At 33.2% G+C, this 26,487-nt stretch overlaps 1 protein-coding gene across 2 annotated transcripts in view; it reads right to left on the bottom strand.

The window, feature by feature from the left end:
* Positions 1-272: 272 nt before the first annotated feature.
* The window catches only part of GRIA4 (glutamate ionotropic receptor AMPA type subunit 4), a gene marked incomplete at its 3' end in the record, with an annotated part of 515,808 nt that continues 489,593 nt past the window's right edge, over positions 273-26,487 (bottom strand). The window contains exons 14-16 of one of the 2 annotated variants that reach the window (XM_081240207.1): positions 7,098-7,212; positions 4,784-4,918; positions 273-437 (exon numbers count right to left, since the gene is read on the bottom strand). In XM_081240207.1, the coding sequence (XP_081096333.1) occupies positions 273-437; positions 4,784-4,918; positions 7,098-7,212 (415 nt within the window). Of the gene's footprint in view, positions 438-4,783; positions 4,919-7,097; positions 7,213-13,505; positions 13,621-26,487 lie in introns of both variants that reach the window. The other variant, XM_081240208.1, reaches the window with a different exon arrangement.

Consider the following 26,487-nt stretch of genomic DNA (forward strand, 5'->3'; position numbering starts at 1 on the left):
TGCTGTTGATACACCCATCCCAGCTCCCCCTACCCACTCCCCGAAAAAAATTCTAAATTTTGAGTTTTCCTGATATAAAATCTGAGTTTGGGTTTCCGAGCTGAGCTCATGCACATGTTGCTGCTGCTGATGTTCAGCGCCTTAGGATGTACTTCCCGCTCTCAGCCAAAGGATTTTTTTGCGAAGACCTGCACTTAGCGTGTCCCTCAGGGCTGCGTTTCCATCAGTCACCAACACAGTTTAATTAAGGCACTCAATTATTTTTTTGGTTTTTATGGTAGATCTGATGCAATGACAGCCAATCCTGAACTTTGTCTAATTGCAGTTCCAGTGTGTACAGCCTTTGGGCAGTCAGGTGTCAAGACGCGGCCATTTTCACCTACACTCCCAGTGATGGATAATCTGGCTTTGTTTCTTATGGCTTCAGAAAAGGTCAGCTGGGTTGCATGGAAAGGAAACAGAAAGAATGTGGAGTGTTACAATATTTCTGTCTTTTCAACAAAATATGACACAACAAACACCAAAATATCAATAATTAGACATCTGCATTTTTTCCATATTCTTCTGGTCATATGAAAACTGCTTATCACAGGAAAGAAAAGCTCAACTACCTGGAAGAATAAATCACTCTAGAGTTTGTGGTCCTATCTGTTTAAGAACTAATTCTGAAATCATAAAACAAGATTTTGTTTGGCAAATCTGGGCAGGACACATCTTTTAACTTGCTGCACTCTACACCCTGGTATTTCTAGTCCAACTTAAAAGCTTCTTTAGGTTTGACAACATTCTTTATTTGGATTGTTTTGTCATAAAATGTCTTAACAGTTAAATGATTATACTCTTAAAATTGTGATGAATTGTCTAACCAAACTATATATATGTATATATATATATAGACTATTTACGACATCTTCCTGTTTTCAGAACACAGATCTATCCACAGATACGTTCATTCATTCACAGTAGCTATAGATATGACCCAGAATAGGACAATTAGTGACATAAAGTTCATTCTATGCCTACTATGGAAGTTAAAGCTCATATTTTAAGAAGCTTTAAGTGCTTAAAGGGAAGTGCACTGAAAGGGGGCATGTTTCAATGCCGCATTGAACAGTCATCACTGGGGAAGTTCCCGGATTGATGTTATGGGGTCAGGTCTCTGAAATCCTCATTATATTCTTGTTCTGTCATATTAGGTAGCAGGTAATAATACTACACTGAGGAGAAACAGGCAGTGTTTTTATGAAAATCTACTTGCTGTTCATTCATTGCCTTTAAATTCTTTCTAGTAGCTGAAATTTAAAGTTAACTCAAGAAGAAATAAGGTAAAGGAGATATTCCCTAAATTTGCTGTGGCTTATCATAACTTTCTCATAACTCATACTGTGTCTTAATTCCCTGTTGTGAATTTAAGTTTACCTAATTCTTTAGGATATTCCATCCCTGTATTTATTCTGCCCTGTAACTTAAATATTAGAATAATGATGTATTAAATATGAAATAAAAATTGGATTAGAAACTGTTATAATGAGAAGGTTTTGAGATCAGTTACCCTGATAACTTCAGAAAGTTGAAGTCAAATTTCTACTGATGTATGTATGATAAACACCGAGGTCATTATTATAGTTCACCTTTAGTAAACAGTCTCAAAAATTAAATTTTACTTATCTTTATAATCAGGAGTCAGGAGACAATCTCTATAGAAATTACTCATCACTAAATTAAAACAAACCAAGATGACAGTCTGAATTTGTTTCTTCAGATTCCCTTTCAACATTTAATATTAAGTAAAATAATTATTTTAAAAATCTATTAGTTTAGTTTTATTTTTTGAAGAGGAAATATTAAAATATAATTAATAAGAGCATTGTGAGTTTTTCAGAAAGCTTTTGCCATAAAATCTATTTTTTCCCTTTATTTTCTTGATTGCCTTTATGAGGAAAAGAAAATATCAAAACAGGAAGTATCCCATGTACTCTCAAGTAATCTCTCCTTCTCTATAGATTAATGCAACTGAGTGTTAATAAGTCTTTGACAACTGCTTATTCTCTCCTTAAATCTTAGTATTCTTAGTTCTCTGCATTCTTATTTCCTATACTTATATCTCCTGCTTCTTACATAAAATGTTGTTTCTATTCATCTTTGTGTGACTCTGTTGAGACTACTCAAACTGGAAAACTTTCTTATAAATTTACCATATAATCTGGTTCTGGTTCTGGTTGGATGTTATGGCCAATGGCTGTGACCTTAATTAGGTGTTCCCTTAAGGGATGATCACTTTTAAAGTAGACATTCAGGTTTTGTTTTTGAAATTCTGAAACAATGTTATCTAAATTATCAGTCATTTTCATAATTATGGTCAATAGAATTTTTGAAATTCTATTTAATATGGGAGTACAATGGAAAATGCTTGCTCTCAAGTCTTCTGTACAGAATCAGATCATTTCACTTGCTCTGAATGCCATTAAGTTTTTAAAAAAGTCATATGGATATGAATGCTTTATTTATTTATTTATTTATTTGTTATTTATTTATTTATTTATTTATGTGGTACGTGGGCCTCTCCCGTTGCGGAGCACAGGCTCCAGACACACAGGCTCAGCGGCCATGGCTCACGGGCCCAGCTGCTCCGCGGCATGTGGGATCTTCCCGGACCGGGGCATGAACCCGTGTCCCCTGCATCGGCAGGGGGACTCTCAACCACTGAGCCACCAGGGAAGCCTGAATGCTTTATTTTTATTTGAAATTTATTGTCTTAAAAGTTCAGCTCTAAAGGCAATTCATGTGTTGAACTACAGTACTAGGTTCTGACTCCAAAAACATTTATTACATGTGAATTTTATGTACATAACCTGGGAATTCATATCTCTTTCTAGCAATTTCCCAGAACTGTGTATTGAACTAGCATCCATGAGTATTTCTAGAATTTTTCTAGAATGCATTTTCTACGCTAAAGAAAACTTTTAAACGATATCTTATAATTCATCACAGAATGAAGTCCAAATAATTGGCTCTGAAAACTTCTCAGATATGTTTTTTGCTGTTTGGGAAATATCTCTCCACAATTCTGTAAATATTAAGTTGAAAGCATTACTATAATGACTAAGAAACCTTGACATCATCATAATTTGTTGTTCTGCTATTAGAAGACATACTCTAAACATTCTGATATGAGTGAATTGACGATTTTGTTCTCAATTCTTTTTCAGAAAATTTGGAATGAACCACTTTGGGCTTATCTATGTACAGTTGTACTCAGTCACTGATTTCTAGATTATGGATAAAAGCAATTAGATCTTGGTTAAAAAGGGATGGCTTTTGCTCTTTGCTTTAAGATACTAACAAGTATTTCAATAGCTATTTTTTTTTGGCCATGCCACCAGGCTTGTGACCAGGGACTGAACCTAGGCCACAGCTGTGAAAGCCCGGAATCCTAACCACTAGGCCACCAGGAAACTCCCTCAATAGCTTTTTTAAAATAAATAAATATCAAAATCAAGCATGTTTACCTGGCATAACCTCAGGTATACATCTTATTCTTATAAAAATTATATTGGGTTTGACTCTAGGGTACATCAAGCACTAAGTGTCTCTTGGGAGTTCAAAGTTTCATTTATCATTGTAATAGAATGGACATTATATATAATTTCAGAAAATGGGTTTTAGAGACCTGACTTTAAGAAAAGCAACAACACATGCTTCCAGATCTTATTTTAAAACCATTTTCTATTATCAGAGGGAAAAAGTACTAGACATTTAGAGTCTTAAAAAAAATGACCTCCATCCTATATTTCATTGAATGCTTATAATTTTTTGTTGTCACATGATGAGAGGATATAAGTGGGACTGATCTGGCTTACTTAAAAACAATTGAAATGAAAACAAAAGTCAATAAATACTCACTGCAATTTTTATTTTTACTGTGTCTCTCCTAATGAACATATATTGCTAACATCTTTGATGGAGAAATTGCCTAACATGCCTGTTTACCTTAGTGATGCTGTGAAAATAAAAGTTGAATTTCATCTAATAAATGTGAATTGTAGTCAATATTCTGATGATCACTCCTGTCTAAAGGTCTGACTCAAGGACTACTGCCAGATGAACAAACAGCAGGGTTTCACTCTTTAAAAATATAGAAAGATGGCTAAAGTATATAAAACAAATTAGAATAGGAGCTAAAATGCATTGAGTGCTTACTATGTGCCTTGGAGATTTTACATATATTTTCTCAGAAAACAACACCACCTTATTAAAAATAGGCAACTGTCTAGGCTTTGATAATTTGAAACAGGTTTTATGCTTATTTTGTTAGCATTTACCTTAAAACTAGTTTGATCCAGAGAAGATTAGCCTGTTCTGTGTACAAGGAAACCCAGATCTAATTTCAAATTTCTCCCAATTTTCAGGTAGAATATACTGTTTTAAACATTTTACAGAGCAATTCTGGAAGTTTGTTTTTGTCTTTTGAACACTTTCAATGCAGATATCTATTGGCAACATAAAATTTCGAACAGTACATCTGCAGCCAGAGAAAACTGAACAGTGCACTGAAGTTTTCAAAAATGTAAAGCTCTAAATTAGAAGCAAGCAATACCACCACAGACAGGTCACAACACTGCATTTACAGAATGCATCACCCACTCACTGTAGTAGGCCCTAAGTCCTACCCCTAAATTTTAATACTTTCGGTTCCATATACGTTGTAACCTTCTCTATAGGTTGCTAAATTCTGGGTATTCTGCGAGGAAGTTGGGTTAAAAGTCTGTGCACTCTTTGCCACCTTCATTCTCTTCGCTTCTGCCCTGGACTTGTAACAGAACTCTATCAAAGCCACCAGCATTGCCAAGCCCAAGCCGCCAACCAGAATGTAGAAGACGCCTGCTACGTTGCTCAGGCTCAAGGCACTCGTCTTGTCCTGGGGGGGATAAAGACACTTGAGTTAACTGTGCAAAGTCACATCCAGAAGATGAACGAATGCATGAAATCCAAAAAGCTAATTAAAGTAAATGCTTAATTTAACCTGAAATTATTTAACATGTATAAGTTACTGGTGTAGCTTTATGGATCTAAACATAAAGCTTATAGGTCTTGGCAGAAGTGAAGTTATGATGATTACCAATAAATTGTGTGTAATTACATTCAATAAAATCTATAACATTTATCATTGCTAAATATACAATGAAAACCACTATACTTAGCCATATACAAGCATAGGCAGAAGTGGGCTTATTATTGTTAAGTTTGAAAATGACATTTTTAAAACCCAATTACATGCGAAGGAAACCACTTTTGGCTTTCCCTCCATTAAAACATTTTTAATGTTTGATATTTCTTTTGAATAAATTTAACTTCATACTTCCTACTTAAAGAACTAAGGGACTTTAAGCTAGCAGTTTCACATTTTGTTCATCATGACTTTACCAAATATATGCAAATAGTGTGCTAGGGTACATGTTATTTGTTTTTTTAGTCACATCTGTTTAAGAAATCTCCTGGAAAGTGTCACTTTAACATATTATATACTATTTAGGAATAACTATATATGCAACACATTGGAAACTTTTAAAAAGATACTTTAAAAGTATACAAATTTTTCCATGGTCAGTTGAGAACTAAATTATTTATGGACAGATTTATAACTATTTTTATTGACTTTAAAATATGATTCCATTTCACTTAAAAATGCTTGATCAGTTAATATTTTAGACATATTATTCTCTAGAGATTTAGAATACATATTATTTCATAATAAATTCAGAAATAGTCAAGCATATTATTGGAAGATATTAAAATTGTAACAAGAATTCATAATGTTTCATAAATTGTGAATATATATTATATAACATTATTTGAATAAGTATTTTGGGTAGACTACATGAAGGATGCCCCATGGTCAGCAGTGTGTTTTGTGCAAGCTTAAATAGTTTTATTAGGAGAAGGTTTAATTTTAAAAAGTACTATGTACATTGTCCTCTTAGTCAACTGACTGGACCAAAGATTTAGGGTAACTTCATTTTAAAAATAATCACTCATTAAGTACTTTTGCTTCTCTAACTTTACATAAGGGCTTGAAATAGCTATTTCATTATTTGGCCAAGGTTTTCTCATTCCACTCTGGTTCAAAGGCAGACAAAAGTGATTAAAACACAGGGAGAAGCCTGAATAGAGATCAGTTAACATTACTTTGTCTCTTTCTTAAATTAACTGAGATTCTCTTATATATGTAAGTCACTTATTTAATGTCATAGAATAACCAATAATTTCTTTCTTTCTAAAAGAAGTTACAGGAAAAAATAAATGAAGATTTCAAGAATCCTCAACAATGGCTTTCAGGCATATGTCCTATTAATTTGTGCAGGTATTTAGATTCACTAATAAATTGTTACATTTTTTTCTTTAAATGAAAATATAACTGTTTGTAACACTATTTTCATTTGTACTCAACATGATCAGGCCTATAGGTTCCTGCATTGTTTTTAAAAAAATTCATGAATGAGATCTTAGAAGCTGAAGATATTATTCATAAACATTGATTTATTAAAATAATTTCGATAGAACAGAATTGGAAAGTTTACTCTGTTTATCAGAACAAAAATATAATAGGTCATCTTCAAACTAAAGTGGAATGCTTGGCAAAATAGTGACAAAAGACTGAACTTCTGAATAAAATATATTTAATGTTTAAAATATTCTTTCTGTAGATGACTGCTGATCAATTCCCCATTTCCTGTTCTGAGAATACATCGGTTCTTGAAATAATACATTTCATGGTCTTTGCCTCCAAAACAAACAAAAACCAAATCTGGAAGCACTATTTTTATTAGTGGTACGTATATTTGAGAATAATATAGGAATTTTATTATTTTATATATTTTTACAGTTAATTTAAGTTTATTTAAAAGCCTTAATATTGAGGAGCAGTTTGCAATTTTCTGAGAAGCTACTCCCTTTGGCTTAAATCTATGACATTAGCTTCTAGTTTAGGCAGTGTATAGAGAAACATTTAGTTTTTACTGTTTCCATATACTCTTGACAATTGCTCCCATTTACTGATTTGTGAACACAAGAGGAGGCCCCGAACTGCAGCGACTGACCTTGCTTCCAGAGTCCTTGGGTCCACATTCACCTTTATCGTACCACCATTTGTTTTTCAGCTTGTCTAAGACGCCTGCCTCACTGAGTTTCAAAACGGCAAGGTTTACAGGAGTTCTTCACGTGGAAAATAACATAAATAACATTATATATGTTATTTTATGTTATTCAAGTAAAACTACATTAGAATCGCATGGCAAAGTGACAGAGCAGAGGCCACAGTAGGTGTTATGTCTTGTACTGAAGGCCCAGGTTTCAAATCAGACATAAAACTGGGGCCTGCTCCATCGCTTTAGGTAACAGGCACATACTGCTAGGGAGGATTTTTAAATAAAATGTATGCAATTACTGTGAATCCAAAACTATTAGCCTGGGTTGGGTTTCTTGAGCATTTTCAGTTTTCCCACCATAAACGTGGAGTCATTCAATATCCAGAAGCTCCTTTTTTTCTCTTTCAAAATTAATGGAAGTGGCTATAGGTTGACAGGCTTAAAATAGAAGCTAGATAGGACTGGTTTCATTTCTTGCCGGCATTATGATTCAGCTAGTGGAATTTTACTCTATGCCTTAAATGTATGGCTACAGTATCCATCACTAAATTGACTCCTTTGCCACTCTCATCCAAGACCTAATTGAAAGAGGAGGGTGAGTCAGGTGTTACTGACAAAGGGCCACCTCATGCAGAGGAAAGTCCTTATAAGACAAATATGTAAATCATTAAAGTATAAGCCCATGTTGATATTTTCCTTCTGAATTGCAGTACTTAACTTAAATAATATCACCAGAAATAATTTTCATCTATCTTGAGTCTACCATATGAACATACTCTTAGTATAAAGTGCAGTAACTATAATATATTCTATAAATTCTTAGAACAGATACATGATAGGCTAGGGGTAACCAAGATTTTTATAAACAGACACACTCCTCATACTATAAAATTCCATTTTTCTTTTCTACTGTCTTTGAGTCCTTCAATACTAAATATTATACAAGGAGTCTCAGAGAGGAAATGTTCACTTGTCAGTCTGTGTCAGTGTTCTGAGGAATCTAAGAATTCTTCTGGCTTTCATTCCCATGTTAACCTCTGTGTGTGTAGAATAAAGCCTAAGAAGATGGATGGGATGGGAAGATGGATGGGAAGCAGTAATGCCTAGGATCTTCTGTTGTTACTGTTTTTGTGGTTGTATGGTTTTTGTTTCTTTTTGCTTTTACATTCGGAGAGAGACTCCTTGCATTCCTCTTGACATTTTTAAGGCTGCCACAATCATTTTGTCTGGCTGTATCTCCTAATGCCTCACTTCTTCTAGGAAATGTTGAGTGCATTTGGAGAAACACAGCATACATTTATTTGGTTACCAAGGGATTAATTCTATAAATTCTACCATTAATAATTATGGTGATGATGATTTCTAACATTTACTGAGCACTTACTATGTACCAGGGACTATTAAAAGTATTTTACATGTTTAGTTACTATTATCACCTGTATTTTACAAATGAGGAAACCAAAGCACAGAGAGGTTAACCCATCTAGTCAGCTAGGAAGTACCTGAATCAGGGTTTGTAATGGTCTGTGTAATTAAAAATATTAACAACAGAAGACTTAGGAAATAGGGGTTTCTGGTTAATTGAGTTTTCTGATTAACAGTTAAACTAAAATCCATTTTTTTGGGTACTGTTGTTCTGAAAAAAGTTTCTAAAGTATAAGTTTTTCTTTTTGTTTATCTTGTTTCTGAGTTCAATTTAATTTTTGCATCAATGTCAAAAGATCTTACAAGGTTCATTGTTCAATTTAAGCATATGCACTTTCCTGCCACATTCATAAAATATATTGTTTTTTGGATTAAAATCTAATGTCAGCATGATTTAACGCTTTGTACTAAAAAACTGAGTTTGGGTGTGGGGTGAGGATTGTGGTTAATTGGGGTCCTTGGTTAGCCCCAGTTAATCTAGATTTTACTGTCCCCACCGCCACATTACATCCCCCACTTTCATTTATGAAGTGATTGTTACAAAACCACACCTGAGGGTTGGTTGGTGAACTTCTTGAGAATAGAAGCCACATCTCATTCATCTTTGTAAAATATTTACAAGGATATCTGACTCAGGGTAGGGGCTCTGTAAAATTATTACATTTAAATTATTCTGAATCCAGAGCAAACATTTTTGTTTAACTGATACTAAGGGTTTTTACGTCCCCAGGCTAGCTCACCAAAGCCTTTTTAACGCACGTGTAAAGTACCTTATATTAGTGTATATTGTACTTCTTGCATGGGTTTTGTGGGGAGGAGGAGGACTTAATGCTGAAAAGAGAAGGAAAATGAAAGCAGTTTCCTTAAAGTTTCTTATAGACGGGACAGCTATTTTGAATCCAAAAATATGGATTACATCAGCGGTCCCCAACCTTTTTGGCACCAGGGACCAGTTTTGTGGAAGACAATTTTTCCAAGGGGTCGGGGGAGGGATGGTTCAGGTGGTAATTCAGGCAATGGGGAGTGGCAGATGCAGCTTGTCACTTGCCCACTGCTCACCTCCTGCTGTGTGGCCTGGTTCCTAAGAGGTTGCAGACAGGGTTGGGGACCCCTGGATTAAATGAAGACTGCCTTTGACTTATCTCTCTTCCTTCTTAAGGACCATTTCTCCTACCCGCTTCATTTTCCCCTTGCCTCTTTGTCCCTTCTGCTATTCACTCCAGTAGTCTGGTTTTAGAGGATAAGATTAGATTGGAATTTTGAATAATAGATATTTATTAACAACCAAGCTTAATGGTGGAATGTCAGGCACTGAGCAAGAAATTCATTACTAGGAGAGTCCTTCAAGGGTTAGATTCCCTTACTGGTCTTTGTTTACAACATTTTTTCCTGCTTATGAATGCATATTTTCCATAATAATCCCTTTATTATTGCATTGGTTTCCATGGCTGGGGAGAAAGCCATTTGGAAGTATAACATATTTTAAAGTCAGGAATGGACTGTATTCTTCAAAATGCCAAATTAAAAACTGGGTATTGTGAGATTTACTATAATTCCTAAAGAACTCATTATTTGGTAACCACATTTACAAAATGAGTTAAATATGAATATTCACATCCATGAGTATGCCTATTTTTATATATATAGGAGGAGAATAAAGTATAAAACAAACAGAAAAAAATCAATAATTTTGTAGATATTATTAGCATTATGGGTCATTGATGATTACAAGTATTGTCAGTATTTCCAACTAGAACCTGTATTAAACAACTCACATAAAAATTGGCATAAAATTCTGTGTATTGTTTGTGCTCAGACTAAATCATATCAGATTAATCAAAGGGGATATGAGTTTTAGACTTTGCAATGAAACTTTTAAATTGGTTCATTGCCAATTAGTAAATTTCTGTTATTCACAAGAATGAGTATGAATTTCTTATGACCATAAAAAAAGGTCACAGAACAATAACATTCAAAGGAGTAATTTTTCAAACAAATTTATCCACTCCCAAATCATGCCTTTTCACTTTATTTCATTTAACATACCAGACCTTTTTCCTTCTTTCTTCTGTGGAGCCTCTGGCCTAGGGCTGCCTTGGTCATGCTCTGGGAATGGCTATCAGTTGAGTGGGGATGCTAATTATTTTGTGAACTGGAAGCTGCCACTGTGACTCTAAATAATTCAGTTGTTGATTATATTAAATCAGTCAATCAACAGTGGGTATTTCTTCTTTTACCCATAGATACTGGTGCATAGCCCAGGTAAAACAGAACTTTAATAATGTGCTGCTGTATGGAAGACTGGAGATGTATTTCCTTGTTATAATCCTGTAAATGACAAGTGGGTCAATTAGCCCCTCACTGGAACATATTCATGTGTGGTACAACTTTCCATGCTTTCCCCCCTTCACCAGATGAATCACCATTAGGAAAGTTAATTTTTTCCTACTAAGATTCTGTATGTCAAAATCAGATCACACCAGATTATAGTATACTTGTACTGAGATCACTGAGTGTGCATTTCACACAATGTGCCTTGTAGATAAACTGGTAGTATTTAATTTTCTCTTCTGCTTTGGCTTTATACTTAGCAAAGGCTTAAGAGCCAGCATCTTCCTCCAATTCAGCACTTTTCCTCCTTTTACCTCTTTCGATAAAGATCAGGCCAAATGGAAGGGGTAAATTTAAAAAGAAAATCAGTCACCCAAAGGAGCTACAGAACAAAAATTTAAAAGCAGCAACTGTCTCCTGGTAATTTACTTTGATTCTAAGTTAGGTCAGGCCATTTAAAATATCACCTTTTAAAATAAATGCAGGGTAGGGTATTATTATTATTACCTATTCTATTGGTGATAAATATTATATCAATATACAACCGACTAGAAATATTTTTCTAGTGTGAAAACAAAATTCCTGAGGGCAAATAGAACATACTGTAATTATATATGTAATTAACATACATTTTATGTTAATTTTTATAACATTTTAGAAAATGACTCAAAATATGAAATAACATTTTAGAATATCACCTTATAGTTCACGTTTGGTGAAAGTAACAGGTGAAAGTACAGGAATAAACAGTTTGATTTTTGAAAACTACAAGGTTAGCTTCATATTTATTTCTTTGGACAACAAATATTTATTTGGTTTCCATTATATGCCAATGTTGGATGTAAACAGATTAAAATTCAATTGAGTTGTCCAATCCCTTATTTAAATAAAGTAAAATGACTTTTGTTACATAGATTTTTCCATTATGTGTACATTTCTGCTTCTGCTTGCTTATTTTTCTCTGGAAAGAGTCTAAGAGTCTTTAATATACACTAAAACAGGGATTCATTATTCATTTTTTGTGGAAAATTTTATCTGTTAAGCAATGTTATACTTTGTTTATATTTGTGATAAAAATAAAAATTTGCAAACAAAGTTTTTCTAATTGAATAGAATATCTTCAGTTTTGTTTTCTCTGGTCCTATTAGAGTACATTTTCTTACATTTCTAATTTGCATAGAGCAGTAGATTATTAGTGTAAATGAGCAATTTTCTATTTATGTGTGTATATATGTATTTGTGTATTCATATTTTTATGGAAATGATCAGAACATTCTAGGCAAGTTGGGGCTCCAAAATATAAAAGAGATAATACTCCTGAAGAAAACATACGGTTGCTGTCTTGAATGGAGGTGTCTTAAAGTGGAACAATCTCAGAAGAATCCCTGATGACTTTCTCTAGCTTTTCTCTGCTTTTTTTTCTCCAGGGACTCAGATTCTCCCTCAGGATAGGATATGGATGATCAGAATTGGGTCCACACAATTCTGTGTCCCCTCCTTTTTCATGCCTCCTTCTGTGGCCAGAATATTCATTGTGCAAAGTTTATTTTTTCTCCTCCTGCAACAGGGCTGTCTATAAGATGGAAATATACAAGTGAGCTGAATTTGAAAGGCTTTTCAGATCAGGATCGAGGGGGAAGTTACCAGCATTAGAAGAGGTTGAGGTTCGCAGCCTCCTTGACAGATACACCCTTTTTAAACAGAGCATAATTCTCTGGGTTTGGTGGCCAGGCAAGTGAGAGAATTTGTAGCCCACACAAGAACCTGAAGATGAGCGGGACTACTTGTTTTGGGCAGTTCTCTAGAATTTAAAAGAAAGAGTGTATATTTAAAATTTTTCAATGTTCTTACATACCAGTTGAAGATATGTAAGGAAAGAAAATTCAGTCAGAATATTACCATCTCTGGATTGTTTTCTTTATGTCTATCCACAGTGAGGAAGAGTTCTGGAGCACTAGTTAATAACTTCTGCTTAGAAATAAAAGTAAAACATTATTTTATGAAGCTGGAAATAAGACAGGGATGCAGTAAAGATAAAGCTGAGTTGGTCTTATTTTTTGTAGCCAGATCTTTCTTTAGTTTGATCCATTACGGAAGGCAAAAACTGTCTAGTTCATATGATTACCTTTGATTTGTTATATAACTTGCTATTTAATGGAAGCCTGAGAGTTTTAAGTGGAGAAATGTCTTTCTGGTAGGTACCTGATTTAGTGGAGTCAGATTATTGTTATTACTTAAAAACATTTCATGGCCGCTCTGGTGAGGAAAACAAGACAGACTGAACTTCTCTGTTCTCTCTCCTCTTCGCTAATTGCTCTTTCAAAAGCCTGCTTTCCAAAACTGAGGTTCCTAGGATGATGTTTGATCCATAACTTCTTCAGAGCCAGAGATTTTCAGTGGCTATTTTAGTTAGGTTTGCTAGTGTGTCCCCAAATTGATATTGTTTGCAAATATTTTTGCTTTGACAGTAATTGCATACTTAAGTTTGCGAAGGGACTTGACTAGCAACTTCGGTGATATTAGTAGGTCTAAATTATGTCTCCCAGCAGATGCACCTATTACTTTACATACTGTTTACCCGCTTTTGGTGACATTGAGGCTAACCTTGGAGTCACCTCCCCCGCTGCCACATTCTCCTTTGTCGTACCACCATTTGTTTTTCAATTTGTCCAAGAGGCCTTGTTCATTCAGTTTTAAAACTGCGAGGTTAACAGCATTTCTTGAAACGATAAAACATATTTTGTAAGAAACTGCACAGCTGTTAAGATGTTAGAAGGAATGAGGATTTAAGCTCTTTTATAAGCTTATCCCAGACGCTAAATAAACCTCTCATTTTGTCATCCTGCAGCCCCTTCCACCAGGCAGTTGTAATTTCCTTCAAAGTGTATTAAACCTGTAGCATTTGGTGTTGTTCACTTTCACAGTTCATATCTTGTCAAGTAACTGACATCAACATCAACCAATTACATGGATTTTTTTTTTTGCAAAACAGTAATAAACTTGAATTTACTAGTAATTGAGAAAGATTTGTGTCTTGAATTCCTTTGCCTCTAAGAATGTCAACAACCCGTAAGAGACAAATGAAAATTCATTCCCAGAAGGAAAAACATAATTGCATAAACAAATCAGCAAATCAGTCACTAATTTTTGTGTACTGATTTCTTGATAACAAAGAGTATGGCTTAATTATTATTCCTTTTATTATTTGTGTTGGTTCAGTTTCCTGGGCTGGAAGTCATAGAATAGTAAGAGAAATGTAGTAGCAGCTCTTAGGGAGCTCATATTTGAATTTCATGTTGATTCTTAAAGTCACTAGATGCTATTTAGAAACCAGGATCATATATCCAATTTGACTGTTTAAATTATGTAATTAAACCACAGGAAGTCATGCTGCATTTGATATGGACTTTGCAAACAAACACTAGATTTCCTCCATGTTTATCTCTTTAGGGGAATAAGGGTAGCACATTCTAATTATTCTCTAAAAGGATTAAAAAAATGTGTCATGGGTTTTGCCTCCCATAAAACAAAACAACCTCATGTTAATAAGTAGCATTTGAATATTGATTTGCAAGTGAAATATCATTTAGTTGATTAATAAAATGTCACATTTCACCACAAATCAGCCTATTAATGTATTTATTCTTTTAAAATGTTTTTGTAATATTTCAGGTAAATGATGTGCATTTTCCAGTGTAGTAATGGTCTGATCCACTTGGAGAGTAAACATTTCCCATGAGTAAACCACACACTTTGAGAGGATTAACAGTTTTTAAAAGTTAGACTACCATTTATTAAGTGCTAAGTAAATAATTAGCTGTCCCCACATTTCCAAGTAAGTCCCATGTTAGTGGTGTAAAATAATTAATATACTTCCTGAAGTGAACAATACCAAGTTGTCAGTTTAATCACCAAAAGGACCAGACTGAAATCTAGGGATGAAAGAATATTCAGTGAAGCTAGAGCCATCTATTTTTTTAAAATGCTGTTGGGAGAAAAGAGTTGTTTTAATTTATTTTACATCCATAAGAAGCTAAATATATTTGTCTTTCAATGAAGTGAAGCTAACAACTAAAGTTTTCTATTTTGGAGAAAATTAGTTTTATAATCCACTTTAGTCTTAAACATTTCTATTAGATTTTTTCCAATAAAGTGGTATCCCAATTATTTTATATGTTGGTTTAGACCATTCCTTTGATAAAACTAAAATCATTTCATGAGAGGGTTATTTAACATGGTTACTAGCCATCTAGTATATCTAAAGACAGTTTCTAAAGATAAACATATCTAAAGACAGTTTCACAGCACAATAGAAAAAAAAACAAAATTAAAAAATGGATAAGGAAAAAAAGCTTTATGTTGAGAAAATTGTTTGGAATAAAGCTTTCTACAAAGTTATTCTAAGACATTGTCTTTCTAACAACATCTAATAGGCCATGTAAAAACAGTTCAGTTTCACACTGCTATCCTTATATATGTGTGTGTATGTATCTATATTTGGTTAATATAATATACTTGACCCGTAGGTAAGTCACTGCCCAGTTCACAATCCACATTTTCCTGTGGTCCTTCAATAGAATTCAAATAATACTATCACATGTAAAATTTACTTTTCTTAAATGAAGGCACTTTGTAATTAATATTTAGAGACAGTCTTTAGGATTTCAAGATTTCTTTGCCTATTAGAAGTGCCTGCTATTTTCTACAATTGTCTGACTAAAGATGTAATTTCTCTATGTAATCAGTTTAAGTCTAAAGGCACCCTTAGATTGCTATTTAAAATGCAGCAATAAACCACATCTGTAAGGACTATTTGAACATCTATTTTATAGAATGCATCACTTTTACATGTTATTAATAAGAACCATCAACTGACTTTTAAAATATACATAAAGTTACTTTACTCAGTTTTCTAGACTAGTTTAAAAATTATTTTTTATCCAGGCAAAAAGAAAAAGGAACCCTGAAGGAATAATTACAAGCAAGCCTAAGGAAGTCATAAGGAGTCAGGTAAATAAGGGACATAGACAGCAGATCCTTGCTGCAGCACATTTTACTATTACTTTGGAATCCCCTTCATACATTTCAGACATAGATTTTGAAATCTATGTCAGTAACTCATGTTGATGATAAGGATATTCTTGTCCTGATTAAGCATCAGAGAAGCCATAATAGTGATCTGCCAAGCAGATAAAAGAAAGAAGAAAAATATTGTGGACTATCTTTTAAATTAATTATTCCTTTCATTCTATTAAATGCAGCTTTTACAGAATAAACTCAATTGAAATGGATTGCTTTCATTTAAAAATGGAAGGAGAGGAAGAAACAACAATAAGTGATCATATTTTTGCTGGAAGTGTAAACCACATTTGAGAGCCCAGGTATGTTGACAGTGACCTTTTTATAGACTGCAATAGGACCCAGGTAACATACTTATTTGCCTTTTCCTTTTATAACTTAGGGGAATCCTAGGTAAGAAAAACCCCTCTCCAAATAGCTTTTTTCATAGTGGTGAGGTGATGGAGAACTTAATTCAGGCCTGGAACAAAAATGCTCACCCGGACAAATTCCAGGACCTCTGGAAAAATTCCAAGGGTTTTTACTCCTGAAATCATTCAATTGAGTTTGAGATTATGAAAATCCATCTCTCATTGCCCTAGCATTTGGGACCCATTTTTGTTAACTAAACAAAAGCTTTAGAATGGGAATTAACAGACCTAAACTTTTTCCATTTACTAATTTTGGGTAAATTAGTGCAAATTAAGATTTTCTTGTTGAAACCATGCTTAATTTAAGCTAAGATATTTATCTCTTACTCTCTACATTTCCATAAATAAGTTATCATTAAATTCTATAGATTTAGACATGCTTTAATGTTTACTTTATGCCTCACTCATTGTATTTACTTCTAGACCATAATTCTTATAGTATAATTTTTTCTGTTGGTGAGATATTAAAGTTTACATCTGATAAAATGTCTACCTATATAAACAGAGAAATTTTTAAAAGTTTGTTTAGTAAAGTATTCTTATGATTTCCTGGATTTGAGAATATTATTGTAAAGGACTGATATACAAGCCTTAGACTTAGTCATTGTTTGCACACAAGATATTCAGGATATATATAATTTGTAGAATAAGTAGTTTGCAATATTATATTTAGTCTGGTTAAAACAGATTCAATCACATTTCACTTAGAAGGTTGAACACTTCATTATTGTCCCTGATATCAATAATATATGGACCTAATGGATTTTATTTGTCTAAGTTACTGTGTAATTTTGCTAATGCTTTATTATCCTTATAAAAAATCCATTAATTATATACACATGAGAAAGTCTCTTTAGTTTTAGGCCTGTACTCTTTTAATTTGAGTGTTCTCTTCATACTAAACTCTCTATAAAATTTAAATATCAGGTGTTAAAATGTCCAGAATATTTACCTGAATGATGCTAGAAAGTTTTTTTGTAGTCCTGATAAATTTTAATATATTTTTTAAAAACTGAAAAATTATGTGAATCAACATGCAACTGTGTAAAACACATAGGAAAATCCTTTAAAACCTGCAAAGGACATTGGTAGATAATTTATGCAGGAAGAAGTACAAAATCATATAAAAATAATTCAACCTTACTTGGAATTAAACTAATGTGAATTAAAGAAATGCAAATTCATTTTTTTGCTATTCATATTGGCAAAGATAAAAGTAAGGATAATGTTCAATACAGTCAAGGATTTAATGTTGTCCTAATACACTGAATATAGAATTTAAACCAGGAAATAAAATAATATGGTTTTGTACAACAAAAACTTAAAAAACAATTCTTACCCTTGAAAATTATTGACAATATTGAAAATTATTGATAATAATTACCCTTTGAGGAATCAATCCTAAGAAATTAATCAGTGATGTTGACAGAGTAACATAATAAATGTTATAGTATATTTATATAGCAAAACGCTGAAAGCAATATATATGCCCAACAGAAAGGGAGAAGTAAGTAGATTTTAGTGTACAGCAGTAGTTTTCAAGCTTGATCTGAGTGTCAGAACCACTTATTACAAATACAGATGCTCAGGGCTAAACTTGCTGTATCAGAATCTTCTGAATTGGGGGCAGTGTATCTACATTTTCACAAAGTTCTCGAGGTGTTAGTATTGGTAAGCACCAATAATCCATATGACTGAATGTTTAACAGTCATTACACGATTTTAATGACCAGGGAAATGCTTAAAGTTGAGTGAAAAAAAAGAAACAAATTTGTATATTAATTGTGATCTTAATTTGAGAAAAAAATATATAATGTTTATATGTATATATATATATATATATTAAAATGTTAATGGAAAAATACTGGAAAGAAATACAACAAATAGCTATCTGTAGGTAGTGGGATTATGATTGATTTGGACCACATATTGTTCTTTATGCTTCTCCACTCACCCCAAATTTTCTGCAATGAAAAGTGACACTTTAATAATCAGTAAAGAACAAACAAAAACACTCTCTTAATTATTTTATAATATAATGCCTAATAGAATTGTTTAATGCAAATCAAAATATATATTCTATTTTGGATCAAGAAAAATTGAGGAAGAATTAGAATTTAGAAGTTATTCTTAAGGATCTCAGAAAAACATTCATTGTTCTGATAATGTGGTTTGCTTTAGTTCACTTTGTTTTGTGTCTCTAGTCACAGGCTGAATGGAGAAAATGTGATGCATTTGGCTTCTACAACGTTTCTACCTTATTTGAGGGGAACAGGTCAGGAAGAGAGGTATGAGTCTACTCATCAGATAGGGTCGGCAGGAGGTTAATGGAACTCTCAGTGGCCTAGAGAGAAGCCTTGCTGTTTCACACGAACTTACATAGACAAGGAAAGTTTTTTCCCTTAGGCCGGATTAAATGAATGTGATTGTGAATAAACTTGAGTCCTGATAAGTGGGTGATTAAAAAAATATGAATATAAATTTGTTTTTAGAAAAAGAGATTCCATGGCTGGCAGCTTTGTTCTTTTCCAAACAAGTATTAGACACTCTAAGAAGAAAGTCTTTTTCAATGTTTTGCAGTAATTTTTTAAAAAGGCAATTAAAACAAATCCTCCATCATATAACATATTCACTCTATCTTTTTTTTGAAATCAAACTAAAATTCCAGACTGGAAAACTGATTTGATTTAAATTTTGTTATGTAGTAGGTAAATATATGCAGAAGTTTTTCTAGGGCTACTCTAATAAGAAAATAGTAATTTCATGAAAAATAAATAATAACCAACCCTGTATAGATTATTCATTCTGATATTTAAATGATGGCCATATTGTCAGTATTGTATCAAGTGTTACATACATGGAAGTCCATCCCATATACAAGATGAGATAGGTAGACAGCAAATATCACATGGGATTTTACTTTTGTGGTTTAATGATGTCCCCCCATCCCCACATAAAGGCAGCTAAAGGAAATTAGCAGGGAAACTGAGAATTTTCAACAAATCCCAGAACTATGTATATAGTCGGTTAATAATTAGCTGAGAAAAAGAACTATTTCATCACTCAAGGAAATATAAAAACTGAATAAAAATCAATAGGCTGTCAAATAATAAGAGGTTAACTAAATATATCTGATTTAATGAAATGTATTTGCTTTCACAGTTCTACCGTTTATCAGCTATTTAGGCCTGGAAGACTAATTCTCAGCATTTATCAATGCTCCACTGTTTTCAATTTAACTTGTAGCTATGCTATTACTTTTTTCCCCAAATTATTCCTTCCAGTAAACAAACACAAGGCTCTTTTTGCTTCATTGGATTTGTGCACTTTTTTCCAAAGGCAGAATTTGGGCTGAGTTGCTCTCCATATATATATACACGCAAACATTTTTAGAAAAGTTATTAAGTTTTCACTCCAGTTTGCTTATGTGATGACAGGTAAGATTTGCATAAAATGGCACTATTGATCAATAATTTAATATCAAAATTCAGAGGGAAATTCTTTTTAAGGGGAAAGACAATTCAGACCCAGCAGGATTTATAATGAGCATTTGAAAACCACTTTGATAATGAGGGATTTATTGTCTTTATTTTGCATTTTGGATGACATATATGCAGTTAAGTTAGTCTATAGAAATGTTTGTATTTCATAATTCAGTTGAAACAAAAAGAACTGAACAAATTGAGTTAATACCAGGCTAGATTCCAAGAATTGTCTCTAAATTGTGTTCTTTGGAAATTGCATGACTAATTCCTATTTGAGAACTAGGTTTGAAGAATGTGATGTTTAGAAGGATCACTATGATATTTGTGAGGATATCTGCCAGTAAATTTAGTCAGCACACTAGCTAGAGATTGTGATAAATAAAACATTTAATTGTATTTTTACTGTTGAGTTTTTTTTAATGTAATATTTACAAATATTTCATGCAGTCTAGTTTCTTGACTTTTGTCAATTTTAGGTCACAGAGTAGAATTTTCTATCCTTCTTTGGCCATGAACTTCTTTTAGAAGTCAATGAAAGCATGGATACTTTCTCAGGAAAAATGCACAAATGTACAAAATCCAGATTGATATACAATTTCAAGGAATTGCTGGGGAACAAAATCTGCCACCCCAAAATATCTCTGGACTTCGTGACTCTTGGTTTAAAATTTGATAGAGTACTACTTTTAGTTTGTTGATCTTTTTTCTCCCAAGGATGGTTACTGTTTTTCTTTGTCTCTGTCTTTTGTGTAATTTGTTAAAAGGAGAAAACCATTGGTCTGATTAAGTTTTCTTTTTGTCTTCTATGCCTTAAGAGTTTGGTTTATATACTAATGAGAAAAATCTCTCTGGTTTCTGCCATCCAAAATGTGCACACACCAGTGTACATTTGGCAGCCAGTTAACTAGGCTGGGATTCTGAGCAGTCTCTTTGTCCAGCTGTGCCAGCTCTCAGGGGAGTTTTGTCATTCGGGGTCCAGTCCATAAGGGGCCTTTATCTTCTCAAACTTTCTTAGACTATTTTTAGGAGTGAGCCTTTGGAAGATGGGAACTACATCATCCATACCCTCATTTCGGATGCCTCTTGTGTCTGTGGTACCATGGTCTGGAAAGTTACCTCAGGGTCTTTCCATAAATTGGCTTACTGGTTTGAATCACTATTAAGATCCTACTCATAAATGGCCAGATGATGGATCCTTTGAATTAGAAAAACTTCAAAATTGGTCAATTTTTAGAAAGCTCTCATCATAGACAGCTATTTTACTGGTACCTATGGAAAGACCAAATTAAAAGGTGGATACAATGATATATAACAACTAACCTTAAGAACTCTCTTAGTTTAAAAATAAAAACAAAAAACCTGTTCAGGAAGCCTTATTAAATTTGTGGTCTCCGTTTCCCCTCAATGGGTCTTACAGATGCTAATAAAAACATTAGATTAATTAATAAGAGAATTGAGGAGAAAGAGACTCTTCCCAACAAGATGGAAATTTTTAAAGGGTTGTTAAAAAATAAAATAAATAAAGCAAATATTGAAAGTTGTGGAATAAAGAGGAATCAGAAAGGGAAGTCATGGAACTCATCACAGCAAGATGGAAATCTTTAGATGGTTATTAAGAGTTAGGATAAATAAAACGAACATTGATGGGATCAAAACAAAGGTTTTTAATACAGCACTACCTAGGATTGTATGAGCCAAAGGGACCCCCCATTGGTGCTCCCAGACCTTAAGAGCCACCAAACAAATCTGCTCTAATTACTCCAGTTTGGATAAATTTTAAAAGCTGGTAGGAAAAAATTACACTGAGAAACCTGACGAGCAATTGCTTGGGGCAAGAGTTAGGTCAATTAATCAAATCAAAGATTGACAAAAAGGCTTGGGTACCTTGGTTCAACCTCTTACTGGGGTCCTCAAAGCCTTTTATACAGGAATGAATAAAATGGCTGGGGGAAAAAAAGGAAAAGTTTCTGGGACTCCTTGTAAGACTGAGACTTGTTGATAGGGTCCTAATGGAAACTAAGGTTAAAAGTATAAGAACTGATAGAACTAAGATGGAAGTTTATAAGAAAATTGGTGTATTTGAATGGGCTTTATGTAAGACGGTTGCATTCTTTTGCCTGATTGCATTGTGGGGATGGACATTTTGTCTTCCCTTGCCTGGTATTGTAAGACAGGGCAGGTAAATCCACCCTTTAGGCAGTGTTAATTGAATATGCTAAAAGAAGCCAATAGGGTTGCCTGAGCCCATATAATATGTGATGGAAATTGGGGGCTGATATCTAGGGGCTAAAAGAACAACTAGTGTAAGATTTTGCCCCTAGAGGGAATTGTTATGGGGTGGCCTTGTGCACTCAGAAAGAGGGAATTTATTGAATGCTTTGTGCAGACTTTTTGAAGGCACGATGCCTTGAATCCTAAAGTTCTAGAACATAGAAAACTTTTGGTTTCCATTTTAGTTGGAAATCTTCTCTGTGATAAAGAAGCGAATTAAAGAAAATGTAGTTGGATGAACAGATCAGCCTTTTGATATTATTTCGGCAGCAGCCTAGTTCTTAAGGGAAATGGAAAGCAACCGTCTTTGTCTTGCAAATCTCTACAAAATCAGAAATGTAAATATAGCTCACAATGGCCTGAGACTGAGCCTGGTTGACTCAATCAGGTAACCTGAAACACCAAAGAAAAAAAAGAGATCTTTTAAAAAGTACAATCTGCTGGAAATGCTCCCTCACACAAAATCTAATTCACAGCCTCCTTAAAGATTTATCAAGGACAAATACAAGTCTTAAAAGTCTTTTCCACATAGTAAAAAGCCTTAGCAATCTGAGCAGATACAAACTTATTCCAATTGTTATTTATAAACCAGTGAGTTTTTTGTTGTACCTAATTCATGACTAAACTTTTACAATGAAAGCTATGACATCTGTGGTTGTGTCTATGTCTATGTGTGTACATTATAGACATGGTATTTTTGTATCTCTGAATGGTATTACCAAAATTAATTTGTAAAGAGCTTTTTTTAATTGACTTAAAAGTAAACACTTGTAAATTAAACATTTCTAAATGTAGTAGAAATGAATTCAAATATTTTTCAAGTGTACCTGATCTAGGATTAATCTTTAATAAGTAAAAGCAAGTTTAAATTTGTTGGTTTAATTAAACAGGCTTATCTTGAGAGTTATCAGCATTAAATGTAAATTAAACACATTCTACCAGGTTTACCACAGTTAAATACATTCAGTTATCTCTGGTACAAAATTTGTCACCAAAAAGGATACATTTTGTATGATAAAATTTTCATAAGTAATTAAATAAATTTAAATAAAACAAGAGTTTTTAGATGAACTCTTTAAGAATAATTATGTTTTATGGCATATCTATTTAAAAGTAATTTCCTTAAATTTTATTGGTAACTTGAAGCTTTAGAGTTTTGCTAAGTTAAATGATGGGAATTCATTGACTGTCTAGATCACTTCTAGAGAAGATAAAATACTGAAATATTAATCGTTAAACAAATCTAAGTCTACTTTTGTCCACTTATTACAGAAAAACTAAAGATGTTGGGTTTATTAGAACCATGTCATACATCACATTGAAAAAAAAAATTATGCTATAAGGAAATGTATGTTTTTGGAAATTATAAAATGTATTTATAAGTTTTCCAATAAAAAAAGTACTGGTATAACAGTTTACAGTTGCTTACTTCTTAGTTTTCACTAGAAATTAAGGTTTCTAAGGGTTACAAATTCTAATTAATCTATATAATTAAAACTACTAAAACTAATAAGGAAAACATCTTCATATGTAAGGAGAAAAAAGGTATGAGTGGAAATGCCTTTTGTTAAGGAAAAAAAGTAATTTTGTCCTAAAGAGAGGTTAAAAAAAGAGAGAGAGAGTAAGAGAGAAATCACAGGACAAAATCTGAAGGTGAAAAAGGAAGTTATAGAAGATTTGTGGAAAAGGAACCCTGCGAAGAATTTTGTGCTTGGTCAGGACTGGTTAAGATTAAAATAAATTTAATTGAGTGAATTAATTCTAATGTTAAAAGTAAGCTGGTGCAAAATTAGAATTTGGTTTTCTCTCTCTTGTTAGGAAGACAAAGTTTTCTTGGAATATTCATCTACTTTGATAACAGATTGTAAAATTTCTTACCTTTCAAGTAACCTGTTGTAACTTTCTGTATTTACTTTTGAAATATTTTATTGCCACTTTGATTAAGTGAATAAGTATTGTTTCACAGTGACCTATAATCCTATTTGACCAAGTGTCTTAAAACCTTTTGATATCTTTGACAAACTTTCCTAAATCAAAATTCTAAATAAAGTCCTTTTGACCTCCAGCTAACTTTGGGATGTTTCAGAGGGCCCCTGAAAACTCTCAAAAAGAGATGTTAAACTAACAAACATAGTATGTCAAATTACATGGGAAGGATTGTCAAATGAGAAATGATAAACCTTCTTAGGCTATATTGTATGGGTAAATTTTATTAATATAAATGTTCTAGAAGTTATATGAAATTCCTAAAATTCATATAGGTCCTGGTATGTTATCATTTTTCTAGTTATTATCTTAAAATGTTGTATGTCACAGAAATAGCCAAATTTCCTTGTCAATTGCATTGCAATCATATTTTTAATTTGTCTTTTTTCATTTATAGACAGTTATTGTTTTACTAAAATGCTTTTACAAAATGAAGATCTTCAAGATGATTCATAGAAAGGATTTTTGGACAAATATAAGTTTCTGATAACTTGCAGATCATACCACTAAACTAGTAAGAAATTATAGAATTCTAATGAAAAACCTAATGGCTTCATAAAACTGCTAATAAAAGATCAAGATCAATAAGAATAATTATATGGGACTGAATGAACTGATGAATATGATTTATAATTTTTATGACTTTTTGTCTGAAATATTACTGGCTTTTTAATCTTTGCTTTCCAGATTAAAAAAAATATTTCCTCTTACATTAACTATAGCTTATAGCAATTTGGTAAATTATACCTTTGTAAATAGAATTGAAATAAATTTTTCTTCCTACCTTATCCCTCCAGAATTTGAAAACTCTTAGTGAGTATTCTTATTTTCATGACAATATATTTATTTACACATGTTCACTAAGAATCTATTCTCCTTGTATTAGAACACAATTGGAAACATTGGTTATATTACCAAGGCTTTGACTGGAATGTCATCTTTGAGAATATGCATAGAATCAGATATGACCAGACAGCTTTAAGGAACTAAGATTGACTTCATGGAGCCATAAAGCCCTTTGGAAAAACAGCCTGGTACCTTTCTTACAGGGTTCCCAACAGCCTTACCAGGTGAGTAAGGAAGTTCATTTCCTGGCAGGCACAAGAACCTCAGGATATTTTCGGGACATCAAGAAGAGAAGAATTCACCCAAATCTACATATATTACAGGTAAATCTGATGCCAAGTCCTTGGCATGGCTTCATGGTATGAGAGGCATTTAAAAGTTCAATCTGGAGATTCCTTTGAATAATTGCAGCAAAGCAGATTTAAAAGAGATTATATGGTCAATTACTATTCTTGCTGGACTTAGGTAATAATCAGGCCAAGTTTAATGACACTAAACTTATTTTGTGAACAAATTAGTCCTAATTTGGTTTTCTTTGATAGAAGTGAGGGTAATTTTTAGAGAAAAAAATGTGTGTTTCAGCAGAAACTATAATGTATAAATATAGATCCAGTCCTGCAAACTGGACTGGATCCTGAATTCGTATAGTTTCCCCAAATATTTGACTACATCTCTTCAAACTAATGTTTCCAATTTTTCTACTGCTGATCCTTTTCACTTGGAATCATTGAGAACTAAAGCTGCCCTTTTACTGAAGCCCTGCAAACTGAAGCTGAACAACTTGTTATAAACTTTAGAGAGATCACCATAATTGCCTATATTTAGACAAACCTCTTGACTGTTGCTGTGTAAGCTTCTTGGAAAGTTTACCTGAACACCCAATGACATCACTGAAGACATTTCAAACTGTAAAAGATACTTTGACCCTGATATCTAGAAATCTTGATTGGTAGCTCTCAGGACTCAGACACTGGGTTTAGAATTTGCTCCAATAATTAACCTTTGTTTTTCTTTTTTCTCCCCACAAATACCTCTTATTAAATATCTGATTGCTTGCACCCTATAGGCCTAACTTTGAGAGCCTACCTGCATCACAGCTTCCTGAAATGAACTGACTTATTGTCAGGACTATGAGACTGATTGGATGAGATATAAAGCAATATATCTATTCAACTTCTGAACTGTGAAACTTCTCGAAGTTTCAAAGGCTAGAATGTAGGGGAACAAAATCTGCCACCCCAAAATATATCTGGCATGTGAATTATTTCAAGCTGAAAACAATCAAGGCCCAAAAGACTCAGGAAGAAACTTTGACCTTCTTGCTAACTGCCTGAAGAATTTATATAGAGGGCCTGTTATAGGAATAGAGATATCACCAGAGAAATCTGCAAAGAATATGGACCAGGTGTGGTGGGGGTATCCTTAGAGATCAGAGGCCACTCAATGTACCACTGTCTCCACATGACCCAAGCATTTGTTTGCCAAATATTTGCTTTTCCATCTCTATGT

This window comes from Mesoplodon bidens, assembly GCF_964165515.1.
Source record: "Mesoplodon bidens genome assembly, chromosome: 7".
In the NCBI taxonomy this organism is placed as follows: domain Eukaryota; kingdom Metazoa; phylum Chordata; class Mammalia; order Artiodactyla; family Ziphiidae; genus Mesoplodon; species Mesoplodon bidens.